The sequence below is a fragment of the Schistocerca piceifrons genome, chromosome 2, assembly GCF_021461385.2.
Source record: "Schistocerca piceifrons isolate TAMUIC-IGC-003096 chromosome 2, iqSchPice1.1, whole genome shotgun sequence".
NCBI lineage: Eukaryota > Metazoa > Arthropoda > Insecta > Orthoptera > Acrididae > Schistocerca > Schistocerca piceifrons.
This window is the reverse complement of record NC_060139.1, coordinates 710,875,110-710,891,159: the sequence shown is the minus strand read 5'-3', so window position 1 is coordinate 710,891,159 and position 16,050 is coordinate 710,875,110. Positions and strand designations below refer to the sequence as shown.

The 16,050-nt window shown below is 45.2% G+C and overlaps 1 protein-coding gene across 1 annotated transcript in view; it reads right to left on the bottom strand.

Annotated features, from left to right (window-relative positions):
* Positions 1-16,050, bottom strand: part of LOC124775781 (venom carboxylesterase-6-like) — a 49,975-nt gene that overhangs the window by 7,117 nt on the left and 26,808 nt on the right. The window contains exons 7-8 of the mRNA XM_047250611.1: positions 13,055-13,187; positions 8,351-8,471 (exon numbers count right to left, since the gene is read on the bottom strand). Coding sequence (XP_047106567.1) covers positions 8,351-8,471; positions 13,055-13,187 — 254 coding nt within the window. The remainder of the gene's footprint in view (positions 1-8,350; positions 8,472-13,054; positions 13,188-16,050) is intronic.

Sequence of the window (16,050 nt, the reverse complement as noted above, 5' to 3'; positions counted from 1 at the left end):
GGTTCCGAACTGAAGCGCCTAGAATTCTCGGCCACCGCGGCCGGCTGGTATTGAATTCAATTGGGCAGAAAAGCGATATACGGCGCAACAAAAAGGAATCGCTTAGTAGAACACATCTTGAGGTATCAATTTAGTAATTATAGGAAGAGTGAGGCGATAAAATCTCTAAAGAGAGCGCAAAGGTAGATTAAAGTAAGCAGATTCAGATGGATGTAGGTCATAGGGGTTGTTCTGAGATAAAGAGGTTGGACAGGATAGAGCAGCGCGGAGAGCTGCATCAAACCCGTCTTCGGACTGAAGACCACAACAACAACAACAACATACGGTACGCAGCGTGTCTTAGCAATTTACCTATTGACCTGTCTCTCTGTGAAGGGCTATACATAAAGAACTTACTTCCAGTGTTTTCAAACAATCTGTCTATACCCAGGGAACAACGCTGGAACACCAAACTGAGACCCTTCAAAGCTTCGTAAAGCTGGTTGGCACTGTCCTTCTTCCGACTTGTGCAGTATGAACGTACATCGAGCTTGTAACTTTGACGAGTGTTCGTGCACTATTGTGTTTCTGTTCTTGTAGACGAGCGCACGATGAAACAAGGCAGATGAAAATCGGTGCGGCACGTTGCCTACTTCTCTCAGGTAACAAGAGGGGGCTGCCGACCTTAAAATCCTGGATCACCGTCAAAAATGTCACACATTCTCACTCAGTTGGACACTTCGGCAACATGTGTGCATTTTCGAGATAATGACACACGGAATGCAAATCGGCAACTGAACACTAGCACATCCCCTACTCTTTCATACTAAATTCATGAGATAGCACTTCATCCAGTTCTTGATGATCCATGAGAATGGTATTTTGTCTCCGTAGTTTCTAACACTACAGGAGCCATGTCTGTGGGAGATCGGACAGGTTTGCGCGACCTTATTGCTATGATGACGGATGCCTTGCCCAATGGCTCACCGTGCTTTTGTTCTATAGTACCACTTCCCACATGTATACAGTATCTCATTTTTTTTGTTTTCCCAGAATTAACGGTTCACATCAATAGGCTACCTAAATTGCAAACTCTTTACATTCTGTCCTTCTATTATCGAAGGATAATGGAGAAAATATGTGCACACTAAAACAAAAAACGACTCACGATGAAGGAAACGTCCGAACGGGATGGAAATCGGTAGATGTGATGTACGTGTACAGACAAAAAAAGACCACAGTTTCAGAAAAAATTGATGTTTTATTAAAGAGAAAAAGCTTCATGAATTGTCTAAGTCAATAACGCTTTGGTCCACCTCTGGTCTGACACTGATTGATAGTTTCCGATGTCCTTCTGAGAATATCGCGTCTAATTCCGTCCAGCTGGCGCGCTACATCGTCAAAATCCCGAGCTGATTGGCGGCAGCCGGCCGTTGTGGCCGAGCGGTTCTAAGCGCTTCAATCCGGAACCGCGCGACTGTTACGGTTGAAGGTTCGAATCCTGCCTCTGGCATGGATGTGTGTGATGTCCTTAGGTTAATTAGGTTTACGTTGTTCTAAGTTCTGGCGGACTGATGACCTCAGATGTTAAGTCACATAGTGCTCAGAGACATTTCAACCATTTTGATTGGCGGCATTCCTCTGGCCCTTATGCAAGCAGTTATTCTGCCTAGTGTTGATTGATAGACTTGTTGAATCTCCTCGTTATGGAATTCGTGACGAATTCTGACCACCTGGAGAGTTAGATCGTCAAAAGTCCCGAGCTAGTCGGCAGACCTCATAATTCTCCAAACTTTCTCAGTTGGGAAGGGGTTCGGCGAACTTGGGTGATGGGTCAAATGGTTCAAATGGCTCTGAGCACTATGCGACTTAACTTCTGAGGTCATCAGTCGCCTAGAACTTAGAAATAATTAAACCTAACTAACCTAAGGACATCACACACATCCATGCCCGAGGCAGGATTCGAACCTGCGACCATAGCGGTCGCTCGGCTCCAGACTGTAGCGCCTAGAACCGCACGAACTTGGGTGACCAGGGTAGTATTTCACGAGCACGAAGACAAGCAATAGAAACTCTTACCTTGTGCCGGTGAGCATTATCTTGCTGATTTGTAAGCCGAGGATGGCTTACCATGCAAGACAACAAAGCTGGTCGTAAAACATCGCCGACGTACACTATGCGATAAGGATGGCACCGATGACAACCAATGGGGCTCTGATGTGAAGTGAAGTGGCACCCCAGACCGTCACCTTTGGTTGTGGGGCAGTAAGGGGGGTTGACAGACGGGTTGGTGTCTCACCACTGTTTGGAGCGTCTCAGACGAGTCTTCCTGACCCCGCCGTGAATCGAACCAGGACCCCGTGCTCGGGAAGCTAGAACGCGACCGCGACACCACGAGCTGCAGACTCCAGTCAAAGAGATTCCAGGGCGAAAACAAGCAGGAGTGACGGGGTGTCATTTCTCTTGATGGCAGGACTCCTTTGGCTGTAATCTGCGGCACCCTCATGTCGACGATATTCTACAGCCCGTCTTTCTGCCCTTCATGGCAAGCCCTCCTGGGCTCATACTTCAGCAAGATGTTTACCGCCCGCACACGGCGAGAGTTCCTACTGCTCTCCAAACAGAGAACATTTGGAGCATTATGAGCGTCTACGCCAACTATCTCGGAGTTTTGACGATAACCATGGACCTTGCCGTTGGTGGGGAGGCTTGCGTGCCTCAGCGATACAGATAGCCGTACCGTAGGTACAACCACAACGGAGGGGTATCTGTTGAGAGGCCAGACAAACGTGTGGTTCCTGAAGAGGGGCAGCAGCCTTTTCAGTAGTTGCAAGGGCAACAGTCTGGATGATTGACTGATCTGGCCTTGTAACAATAACCAAAACGGCCTTGCTGTGCTGGTACTGCGAACGGCTGAAAGCAAGGGGAAACTACGGCCGTAATTTTTCCCGAGGGCATGCAGCTTTACTGTATGATTAAATGATGATGGCGTCCTCTTGGGTAAAATATTCCGGAGGTAAAATAGTCCCCCATTCGGATCTCCGGGCGGGGACTACTCAAGAGGATGTCGTTATCAGGAGAAAGAAAACTGGCGTTCTACGGATCGGAGCGTGGAATGTCAGATCCCTTAATCGGGCAGGTAGGTTAGAAAATTTAAAAAGGGAAATGGATATGTTAAAGTTAGATATAGTGGGAATTAGTGAAGTTCGGTGGCAGGAGGAACAAGACTTCTGGTCAGGTGACTACAGGGTTATAAACACAAAGTCAAATAGGGGTAATGCAGGAGTAGGTTTAATAATGAATAGGAAGATAGGAATGCGGGTAAGCTACTACAAACAGCATAGTGAACGCATTATTGTGGCCAAGATAGATACGAAGCCCACACCTACTACAGTAGTACAAGTTTATATGCCAACTAGCTCTGCAGATGACGAAGAAATTGAAGAAATGTATGATGAAATAAAAGAAATTATTCAGATAGTGAAGGGAGACGAAAATTTGATAGTCATGGGTGACTGGAATTCGAGTGTAGGAAAAGGGAGAGAAGGAAACGTAGTAGGTGAATATGGATTGGGGGGAAGAAATGAAAGAGGAAGCCGCCTGATAGAATTTTGCACAGAGCACAACTTAATCATAGCTAACACTTGGTTTAAGAATCATGATAGAAGGTTGTATACATGGAAGAACCCTGGAGATACTAAAAGGTATCAGATAGATTATATAATGGTAAGACAGAGATTTAGGAACCAGGTTTCAAATTGTAAGACATTTCCAGGGGCAGATGTGGACTCTGACCACAATCTGTTGGTTATGACCTGTAGATTAAAACTGAAGAAACTGCAAAAAGGTGGGAATTTAAGGAGATGGGACCTGGATAAACTGAAAGAACCAGAGGTTGTACAGAGTTTCAGGGAGAGCATAAGGGAACAATTGAAAGGAATGAGGGAAAGAAATACAGTAGAAGAAGAATGGGTAGCTCTGAGGGATGAAGTAGTGAAGGCAGCAGACGATCAAGTAGGTAAAAAGAAGAGGGTTAGTAGAAATCCTTGGGTAACAGAAGAAATATTGAATTTAATTGATGAAAGGAGAAAATATAAAAATGCAGTAAATGAAGCAGGCAAAAAGGAATACAAACGTCTCAAAAATGAGATCGACAGGAAGTGCAAAATGGCTAAGCAGGGATGGCTAGAGGACAAATGTAAGGATGTAGAGGCTTATCTCACTAGGGGTAAGATAGATACTGCCTACAGGAAAATTAAAGAGACCTTTGGAGATAAGAGAACCACATGTATGAACATCAAGAGCTCAGATGGAAACCCAGTTCTAACCAAAGAAGGGAAAGCAGAAAGGTGGAAGGAGTATATAGAGGGTCTATACAAGGGCGATGCACTTGAGGACAATATTATGGAAATGGAAGAGGATGTAGATGAAGATGAAATGGGAGATACGATACTGCGTGAAGAGTTTGACAGAGCACTGAAGGACCTGAGTCGAAACAAGGCCCCCGGAGTAGACAAAATTCCATTGGAACTACTGACGGCCTTGGGAGAGCCAGTCCTGGCAAAACTCTACCATCTGGTGAGCAAGATGTACGAAACAGGCGAAATACCCTCAGACTTCAAGAAGAATATAATAATTCCAATCCCAAAGAAAGCAGGTGTTGACAGATGTGAAAATTACCGAACCATCAGTTTAATAAGCCACAACTGCAAAGTACTAACACGAATTCTTTACAGACGAATGGAAAAACGAGTAGAAGCTGACCTCGGGGAAGATCAGTTTGGATTCCGTAGAAATACTGGAACACGTGAGGCAATACTGACCTTACGACTTATCTTAGAAGAAAGATTAAGGAAAGGCAAACCTACGTTTCTAGCATTTGTAGACTTAGAGAAAGCTTTTGACAAGGTTGACTGGAATACTCTCTTTCAAATTCTAAAGGTGGCAGGGGTAAAATACAGGGAGCGAAAGGCTATTTACAACTTGTGCAGAAACCAGATGGCAGTTATAAGAGTTGAGGGACATGAAAGGGAAGCAGTGGTTGGGAAGGGAGTAAGACAGGGTTGTAGCCTCTCCCCGATGTTATTCAATCTCTATATTGAGCAAGCAGTAAAGGAAACAAAAGAAAAATTTGGAGTAGGTATTAAAATCCATGGAGAAGAAATAAAAACTTTGAGGTTCGCCGATGACATTGTAATTCTGTCAGAGACAGCAAAGGACTTGGAAGAGCAGTTGAACGGAATGGATGGTGTCTTGAAGGGAGGATATAAGATGAACATCAACAAAAGCAAAACGAGGATAATGGAATGTAGTCGAGTTAAGTCGGGTGATGCTGAGGGTATTAGATTAGGAAATGAGACACTTAAAGTAGTAAAGGAGTTTTGCTATTTGGGGAGCAAAATAACTGATGATGGACGAAGTAGAGAGGATATAAAATGTAGACTGGCAATGGCAAGGAAAGCGTTTCTGAAGAAGAGAAATTTGTTAACATCGAGTATAGATTTAAGTGTCAGGATGTTATTTCTGAAAGTATTTGTATGGAGTGTAGCCATGTATGGAAGTGAAACATGGACGGTAAATACTTTGGACAAGAAGAGAATAGAAGCTTTTGAAATGTGGTGCTACAGAAGAATGCTGAAGATTAGATGGGTAGATCACATAACTAATGATGAAGTATTGAATAGGATTGGGGAGAAGAGAAGTTTGTGGCACAACTTGACCAGAAGAAGGGATCGGTTGGTAGGACATGTTCTGAGGCATCAAGGGATCACCAATTTAGTATTGGAGGGCAGCGTGGAGGGTAAAAATCATAGGGGGAGACCAAGAGATGAATACACTAAGCAGATTCAGAAGGATGTAGGTTGCAGTAGGTACTGGGAGATGAAGAAGCTTGCACAGGATAGAGTAGCATGGAGAGCTGCATCAAACCAGTCTCAGGACTGAAGACCACAACAACAACAACAAGACACTAAATGGACAGAATTTGGCACTATATCCCTCAGCAGAAGATCCAACAACTTTATCAAAGCCAAGCCGAATAACTGCTTGCATACGGGACAGATGTCGACCAATGCGTTATTGGCTTGCTCAGTTTGTGAGGTTCTTCCGCTTGAATAAAACAGCCAGTTTTTCTGTAAGTGTAGTCATTTGTTTCTCTGTAGTACATCACATCTAATGATTTCCACTCATTAGCGTAATGCCTTCGTGGTTCATCTTTTTTTAATTTTATTTGTCTTAGACTGTACTTATGGAGGTAAATACGAGACGACTAGCCAGAAGCGTCTACATGCACAGGGTTGTACCGGCCACAAACCCCTCACTGTGGCTACGTAAAAGCTACAAAAAATGCACAGTGTACACACAATTAGTTCGCATCAGTTATTTTACTGTTATAAAACTTTCTTATACAGTATTATTACTGTTACTATTACTATTGTTATTATTATTATTATTGAATAAATGCTTATTGGTTCACGGCAACACATGCAGGCTGCTGAAGCTCACTGACGCAAGGTAAGTACTACAGAATACACAAACCACTGACGACCAAGCCGTGTCATTCCCCGCTGCCCCATGAACACTTGTCGTCGTGACTCAATTGTTGTGCAAGTTCAAAAGTAACGTGTCATAAGACACGTTAGTACTCCGAACTGGGATTCCGCAGCCCCAAAGACATTTACACTGACATTGGTCAAAATAACTAAGTTCTACAAGGACCCGGAATCCCCTTTCCAGGATGGAATGAAAGATGGTTAAAAAGAATTTACAAGAACGAACGGTGAGGTGCGAGAGGCATCAGTTCAATTGGCTGGCCGCAGGAGGATAATGGGCAGCGGTCTGTGCATCGCTGGTGTAGAATTTACTTTCTGAGAACTGGTTAGCGAAATTTAACAAAAAAAATCTGGTCTTTGCCAGCTGCGACATAGTCGCGTATATGAACAGTGATCCAATACTGTCAAATGTTTTTTATTCCAGTCTTTGATCACAATATCAATTCTTTTGTCGATGACCGGTTTCAGTCATATCTGAGGATAGTCACTACTGACTCAAACCGGTCATCGTCAAAAGAACTGATATTGTGATCAAAGACCGGAATAATAAACATTTGAAATCTAGACTTGGGTGATGATGTTCTGAACCAACTCCATCTCAGTATTACCTACTGTTGACAGCAACATGCAGTCGTCCCCCAAATGCTAGCGGAATCAGATTTTAAGGTCGTCTGACCGAATGAGGACGGTTGGGGGGGGGGGGGGGGGGGGGAGGTAGGAGATGATATTTCATCCACACTTCTAGACAGCACGTGACAGTGGTAGTTTGCCCTTTCAACAATGCCACTAAATCTCCAGTTCGGACGTTCAGCTAAAGGTTCACGTCAGGCCAAAGCCAGAAATGTTCCTCACAAGATGCTGCGGCAGCCGTGTTACCCGCTCTTGTCCAGTCGGAACTTGAGCTCCGTCTCTACGACCTAACTGCCTTCAATTCTGTGGTCTGCAGCTTCAGCAATGCTCAGACAGTTAGATGCTGCATGCTGTAGCTATCCATTGATGACCGTTACTATGCTCGCTGCACTCGACAGTAATTACAATACAACTGAGTTGTTATCTGAAAGGGATATTGGTTATTACCGTTTGAACGGAAATAATAAACGGTGCATCTCACTTGAATTTATATTTCAAAACTGTGATGTCACCATTTTAGCGCTATTTGAGTTTAATACATGGTGGGCAAAATACAACAAGCCCAGAAGAATATTTTTGCGATTGAAGACAAGCAACCCAACTGACAAGCAACCCAACTTAAGCATCCCCAGCTGTGGCCGATGATGTGAGTTGGATTGCCTGCCTTAAGATGCATGAAACTTTTTTCTGTGTCTGGTGTATAAAATGCTCGTCGAGCAACAGTTATTTATTGCATTATCAAGACAGCTAAACTGTAACAGTGACGCTGCTCCCAGCAGTCCATACACAAAGTGCGTTGTGCACATGCGTGTACGAGAATGTCACATTTGAACTTTTCCCTATAATTCTATCTTGTATCCTGTCCAAGACTGTATAATTAACAGCCGGCAGTACCTCTGAAATACGAGTAAGCTGTGCTTGCCATTTTTGACTAAGTGGACTTGGATCCCAGACGCACGAAGTGGCACTATAACCAAAACTGCAAGTAGCTACAGATATCAAACGATATTAAGCTAGTAACGAGTGGGTCAGTATGTCTTTTACTTTTAATTACTTCCTTCTAGAATCACAAACTCGTGCAATGGTTATTAGGTTTTAGTCAAACACCTATTTTTTCCTTTTAGGAGAGGCATTCTTTGTAGTTTAGGAAGCCTAAGACGTATCAAAGCTGCATGAGAGGCGTTACTTACTTGTATTTAGCGAAATTGGCAAACATAGCTGTCATCTGGTCTCTGATAAGAGCACTATCCGATTTTGGATCGGGTTGCGATGCTGGAAACAGGTACAGTGTATCATCACCATGAGACGCCCCTGAAATAACACGAAGCATGGAACAGTCAATACATTGATTTCAATGTGCTTACGTCGGGTAAGCGCTAATAATAATAAGTTAAGCACAATCAAGAAAAGAGGAAATAAGTAACAGGGTAAGTGAATAATCATTGAAAATAACCAACTAAGATGCCTCCCAAAGTGAAATAGTGTAATCTACTCAATATTCTCTACTTCAAAGTAGAGATGGCGGTTATCGCTGAAACAACCTGAGTTCGGTTACATCGGTTTGTTTTAGCACCAGTTTAACCTGACTGTTAAAACCGTTCAAAATAACCTATTTCTGAAATAACCTATTTTTGGTCCTTTATTGCTGCTGTTCCCTGCAATAAACGTGGAAATTGAACCAAGAATGAAAAATTTTGACTCTCGCAGTTTCAAGATGCATAGAATCAAAATCCTCTTTAATACCCTTTTATACCTGTACTACACTCCTGGAAATTGAAATAAGAACACCGTGAATTCATTGTCCCAGGAAGGGGAAACTTTATTGACACATTCCTGGGGTCAGATACATCACATGATCACATTGACAGAACCACAGGAACATAGACACAGGCAACAGAGCATGCACAATGACGGCGCTAGTACAGTGTATATCCACCTTTCGCAGCAATGCAGGCTGCTATTCTCCCATGGAGACGATCGTAGAGATGCTGGATGTAGTCCTGTGGAACGGCTTGCCATGCCATTTCCACCTGGCGCCTCAGTTGGACCAGCGTTCGTGCTGGACGTGCAGACCGCGTGAGACGACGCTTCATCCAGTCCCAAACATGCTCAATGGGGGACAGATCCGGAGATCTTGCTGGCCAGGGTAGTTGACTTACACCTTCTAGAGCACGTTGGGTGGCACGGGATACATGCGGACGTGCATTGTCCTGTTGGAACAGCAAGTTCCCATGCCGGTCTAGGAATGGTAGAACGATGGGTTCGATGACGGTTTGGATGTACCGTGCACTATTCAGTGTCCCCTCGACGATCACCAGTGGTGTACGGCCAGTGTAGGAGATCGCTCCCCACACCATGATGCCAGGTGTTGGCCCTGTGTGCCTTGGTCGTATGCAGTCCTGATTGTGGCGCTCACCTGCACGGCGCCAAACACGCATACGACCATCATTGGCACCAAGGCAGAAGTGACTCTCATCGCTGAAGACGACACGTCTCCATTCGTCCCTCCATTCACGCCTGTCGCGACACCACTGGAGGCGGACTGCACGATGTTGGGGCGTGAGCGGAAGACGGCCTAACGGTGTGCGGGACCGTAGCCCAACTTCATGGAGACGGTTGCGAATGGTCCTCGCCGATACCCCAGGAGCAACAGTGTCCCTAATTTGCTGGGAAGTGGCGGTGCAGTCCCCTACGGCACTGCGTAGGATCCTACGGTCTTGGCGTGCATCCGTGCGTCGCTGCGGTCCGGTCCCAGGTCGACGGGCACGTGCACCTTCCGCCGACCACTGGCGACAACATCGATGTACTGTGGAGACCTCACGCCCCACGTGTTGAGCAATTCGGCGGTACGTCCACCCGGCCTCCCGCATGCCCACTATACGCCCTCGCTCAAAGTCCGTCAACTGCACATACGGTTCACGTCCACGCTGTCGCGGCATGCTACCAGTGTTAAAGACTGCGATGGAGCTCCGTATGCCACGGCAAACTGGTTGACACTGACGGCGGCGGTGCACAAATGCTGCGCAGCTAGCGCCATTCGACGGCCAACACCGCGGTTCCTGGTGTGTCCGCTGTGCCGTGCGTGTGATCATTGCTTGTACAGCCCTCTCGCAGTGTCCGGAGCAAGTATGGTGGGTCTGACACACCGGTGTCAATGTGTTCTTTTTTCCATTTCCAGGAGTGTAGTAAGCTTTTCTTCTATTTACTGATCAGTAGAATAAGCTGCTGCATGATTTAATTATTCTGTCACAGCAATAGATACAGAAGCTGAAGATTTATCTACTAGATTCAGGACAGTTCCATCGGCGTCTGCAGTTTGGCGGCGTTGGAAATCTGTGAGAGTGGATATAGCGGTAGATCTTCGCGACTTCACAGTGATCAAAGGCTCGCTGGCAGCTCAGAACAAGCCCAGAGGTGCGGTGCAAGTGAGAAACAAAGGAAAAAGTCAGTAATTCTAGCGACACAGGCTTCAGAAATAGGTTGAAATGCCGAAGGTCCGCGTTATATTAGCCGCCATTGTATAGTCTCCATCTCGATTTCGCTGGAAATGTTGCTACAGCTTTATTATGCCTGGGCGCCTATCTCCTGCTAGCTGCATCTTTTCTTTGTTTACAAGATATTTGGCTCTTTTTATGATTAAAACGCGATCACACAGTTAAACAGTAGTCCACAAAATACGCTATGATGACGGAAGTCATGGGATAGAGATATGCACATACACAGACGGCGATAGTATTGTGTACACAAGGTATAAAAGGGCAGTACAATGGTGGAGCAGTCATTTGCACTCAGCTGAGTCACGTGGAAAGGTTTCCTATGTGATTATCCCACGACGGGAATTACCAGACATTGAACGCGGAAAGGTAGTGCAGCTAGACGCGTGAGACATTCGCTTTCTAAACTCGTAAGCGAATTCAACCCACAGTACCAAGAGTTCGCCAAGAATACCAAATTTCAGGTATTACCTCTCACCACGCACAACGCAATGGCCGACAGTCTTCACTTAACGATGGGGAGTAGCGGTGTTTGCGTAGAGCCGCCCATACGAACAGACAAGCAACACTGCGCGAAATAACTGCAGAAATCAGTGTAGGACGTACGATGAACGTATCCCTCGGGACAGTATGGAGAAACCTGGCGTTAATGGGCTACGGCAGCAGACGACCGAGGCGAGTACGTCTGAGAACAACGCGACATCACCTGCAGCTCATCTCATGCACTCGCGATAACATTGGATGGACCCTTGACGACTGGCAAACCGTAGCCTGGTCGGTTGAGTCTCGATTTGATAAGAGCTGATCATAGGGTTCGAGTGTGGCGCTGAGCACAGGAAGCCATGGACGCAAATTATCAAAAAGTCACAGTGCAAGCTGGTAGTGGCTCCATAGTGCTGTGGACTGTGTTTACATGGAATGGGCTGGGTCCTCTTGTCCAACAGAACCGATCATTGACTGGAAATAGTTATGTTCGGCTACGTGGAGACCACTTGTAGCCATTAATGGACTTCATGTTCCGAAAGAACGATGGAATTTTTATGGATGACAATGCGCCGTGTTACCGGACCACAATTGTTCTCAACTGCCAGAATGAGATTTTCACTCTGCAGCGGAGTGTGCGCTGATATGAAACTTCCTGGCAAATTAAAACTGTGTGCCGGACCGAGAGCCGGCCGGTGTGACCGTGCGGTGCTAAGCGCGTCAGTTTGGAACCGCGTGACCGCTACGGTCGCAAGTTCGAATCCTGCCTTGGACATGGATGTGTGTGATGTCCTTAGTTTAGTTAGGTTTAAGTAGTTCTAAGTTCTAGGGGACTGATGACCTCAGTAGTTAAGTCCCATAGTGCTCAGAGCCATTAGAACCATTTGAACCGGACCGAGACTCGAACTCGGGACCTTTGCCTTTCGCGGGCAAGTGCTCTACCAACTGAGCTACCCAAGCACGACTCACACCCCGTCCTCACAGCTTTACTTCTACCAGTACATCGTCTCCTACCTTCCAAACTTTACAGAAGCTCTCCTGCGAACCTTGCAGAACTAGCACTCCTGAAAGAAAGGATATTGCGGAGACATGGCTTAGCCACAGCCTGGGGGATGTTTCCAGAATGAGATTTTCACTCTGCAGCGGAGTGTGCGCTGGTAGAAGTAAAGCTGTGAGGAGGGGGCGTGAGTCGTGCTTGGGTAGCTCAGTTCGTAGAGCTCTTGCCCGAGAAAGGCAAAGGTCCCGAGTTCGAGTCTCGGTCCGACACACAGTTTTAACCTGCCAGGAAGTTTCATATCAGCGCACACTCCGCTGCAGAGTGAAAATATCATTCTGGAAACATCCCCCAGGCTGTGGCTAAGCCATGTCTCCGCAATATCCTTTCTTTCAGGAGTGCTAGTTTTGCAAGGTTCGCAGGAGAGCTTCTGTAAAGTTTGGAAGAGAGGAGACGATGTACTGGCAGAAGTAAAGCTGTGAGGACGGGGTGTGAGTCGTGCTTGGGTAGCTCAGTTGGTAGAGCACTTGCCCGCGAAAGGCAAAGGTCCCGAGTTCGAGTCTCGGTCCGGCACACAGTTTTAATCTGCCAGGAAGTTTGTTCTCAATTGGTTTGGACATTTCGAGCGAACGATCTGGCCACCCATATCGGCCGACATGGGTTCCATCGAGCATTTATGGGACATAAACAAGAGGTCTGTTCGTGCACAGACTCCAGCGTCGGCAATGCTTCTGCAATAATAGACGGCTTGAGAGGCAACATGGCTCAATATTTCTGCAGGGGATTTCCAACGGCTTGATGAGTCCATGCCCCGTCGAGCTGCTGCATTATGCCTACAAAAGAGTGTCCGACACGATATTAGGAGGTGTCCCATAATTTTTGTCACCTCAGTGTAGGGCCGCAGTAATGCATGCTTCTCCTACCTGGACCTCCAGGATACTGGCTGAGAGCGCCGTTGAATGCAAACTCGTAGTAAAACACCGGCTCCGAGGAATAGCGGGCCATGCTTCTGGTAACTGTGTCCACCCCTTCCACGAAGAAAAGGTGTGAAGAGAACTGAAAAACGTAAACGTTGGAAAGACAAACACAATATATTTGTTATTGAATAAAATATAATCTTGTCAGTTTAACGTAATTTAACTTTGTAGGTGATATATTAGGCAAGCAAAACTCTCCAGACATCAAACTACATGTCGGAATGTAAATAACGGGAGGCCCAATGAGTCAGCCTCATATACAACTTTCCGTTCTGAATGAATCAAAGCACAGAATTGAGTGTTTATAAACTGTGGCTGTAGGTGTCCATAAAATTCGGTGTTAATCAGGTAGATTTCACAGTAGTTGCGCGTACCCAACCACTTAAAGCGAAGACGTTATGAATTGGAAAATAACGTAAGAGCTAAATTTAATGTTCACAACGAAGGGCCTAAGAAATTAACTGACAGTGGTTGTGGAAGTCTAATGCTTGCTGCACGAATTATTAATTAAAGTTCCTTCTCAGATATTAGAGAGAAATTCGGTTCCATATCATGTCTGAATTTCACATCTATGTGAACCATATACCGGCAGCTAAACTCCATTTTTATGGTTGTACAGCAGCCCGAAGCCAAAAAATACATCTCGAAAGAATAATGCCACTTACACTGATACGAGGTCAGTTCAGTAAATAATAACCCGGAATATTTTTTTTTTCCTGACATGGTCTCCACCACATTCTAAGGCCTTACACCAGCTTTGTCTAAGATCTGATTTTTGCTGTTCGTAAAAGTTCGTGTCCTGTGCCCATATCCCAGGTTTTACAGAGTCATTTACGCTCATCATCATCTTCTAAGTGTGCTTCACATAGAGAATGCTTAACTGTCACAAACAGATGGAAGAGCAATGGTGCCAAGTCTGGGCTGTAGGGTGGATACGTCAGTGATGTCGAATCCAATTTGGCGTTGTGTTCCTGGCTTCTGAGACTTGTGTACGAGCGTTGATTGCCAGGAGCAAGATTTCTTTTGAACTCTTCTCAGACAATAAACGTCAGAAACTATTCGTGAGTTTTTTCAGCGTCTAGTCACGTCTCTCAATAAATGAGTGATCCTTTTGGCAACAAATCCGTTAGAAAATCACCATCACTATCCCAAAACACTGTCATCGCGTCATTGTCAACAGAGGAAACTGACTTGAATTTGCTTTTTTCTTGGAAACTGCGTGTGATGTCACTCCAGAGACTGCTCTTTTGTTTCCAGCCCAGTGATGCACCCAGGTTTCGTTACCTGTAACGATGCGTGACAGAAAGGCTTCTCCATTGATCTTAAACTGCTCCAACAGTTCAGATGAAACACTTTCTCTTTGAATCTTGAGTTCTAATGTGAGCATTCGTGGAACCCATCTTGAATATTCCTCTGAATATTCAAGACATCCGATGCTTACCAAAAGCAGTAGAACCAATTGTCGAGTTGTGTTGTGCCGGCCTGCATGAATAATGGCGTCCGCGGCGTTCAAGATGTCGCGAGCAGTGGCTGTGATAAGACATTCCGATCATTGAGCTCAGTTACTGCTTTTCCTTGCGTTTTAACTATCTTCATCATCACCCAACACTACTACTCTAAACTATGTCATTAACATACAAATACTTATCGATGTTCACCGCTGCTTCTTTTTCCGCATCCTAGCAAGCTGCTAGCAAATAGTGTCTTCGATAGACGCCATTTTGATGGTTCGCTTCCAATCTGTCATCTATCGGAAATGTCCAATGCTTTGCATGGATGAAGAAAGAACGTAAATTTAAAACATTACAGCCGTCCCAACACTCATGATACACAGTTACTCCATCATTGGTATTCAAACCGGCTTGCTCCGAGTCTGTCACCATTGCACTAGCTCGCATTGGCGGTATCCGCTACGATCGTTTTCGGTGTCACGGTTGATGAAAAACAAGTTTGCCTGTTTATACAGTGGCTATATACGAGTTGTTCAAAAAGTCTCTCTGCAGTGCCGTACGATTGTTAGCCGCCCGTGCCGTATGATTGTTCGCCGGCCTTGGTTACTTCCCTTCAAGTGGACTATCCCAACATACCACTGTTTCGTTTATCTCAGCCAGCGTCAATAGTATCGTTGGTGTGTGTCGTTACGTGTTGACGTGAGCGTTTAAGTTTAGATCCTTTGTTCGTTTTTGTCACTGTTAAAATGCTAACCACTGAAGAACGTGTGTTTTTAGTCGAACATGTGTTCAAAGCTGGCGGTAAATACACATTTAAGTCAGTTTTGCTGGAGACAACACTCTCACATCGCGATACTGTGCGAGATTTGACTAACGAATTTCGAAGTACGGGTTCAGTGACAGATACACCGAAAAGTGGTCGTCCTAGAGTTTTCTCTGATGATAAACTACTCGATATTTCCGATAAAATGTCCAAGAGTCCGAACAAGTCAGTAAGAAAACTCGCCCAGGAAATCGATGTTACAGTCGGAACGGCCCACACAGTTGTAAGGATATTAGAACTTATCCCAGACAAAGTGACAGTCGTGCAAGAACTGAAAAATACTGATCATGGAAAGATACTGCGTTATTGTCAATGGTTCAAAAATTTCGTTCAACAAAATGGGAGGGATATTCTTAATGAAACGTTTTCCACTGAAGAAGCGTGGTTTCATTTATCCGGGTATATAAACTGGCAAAATTCTCGTATGTGGATTATTGCAAATCCATTGTGTATTCATGAGGAACCACTTCATTCTGTCAAAATAGGGGTCTGGATTGCAATTTCTAGACGTCGGATTGTGGGTCCCATCTTTTTCAACGAAACAATAAACGCACAACGATACTGCAGTGATATTCTGTACCCATTCATGGGAGTATTTGTGTTAAGTGAAATACTGAATGGTTATTTTCAACAATATGGTGCAACCGCGCATACAGCTCGCGTTTCAA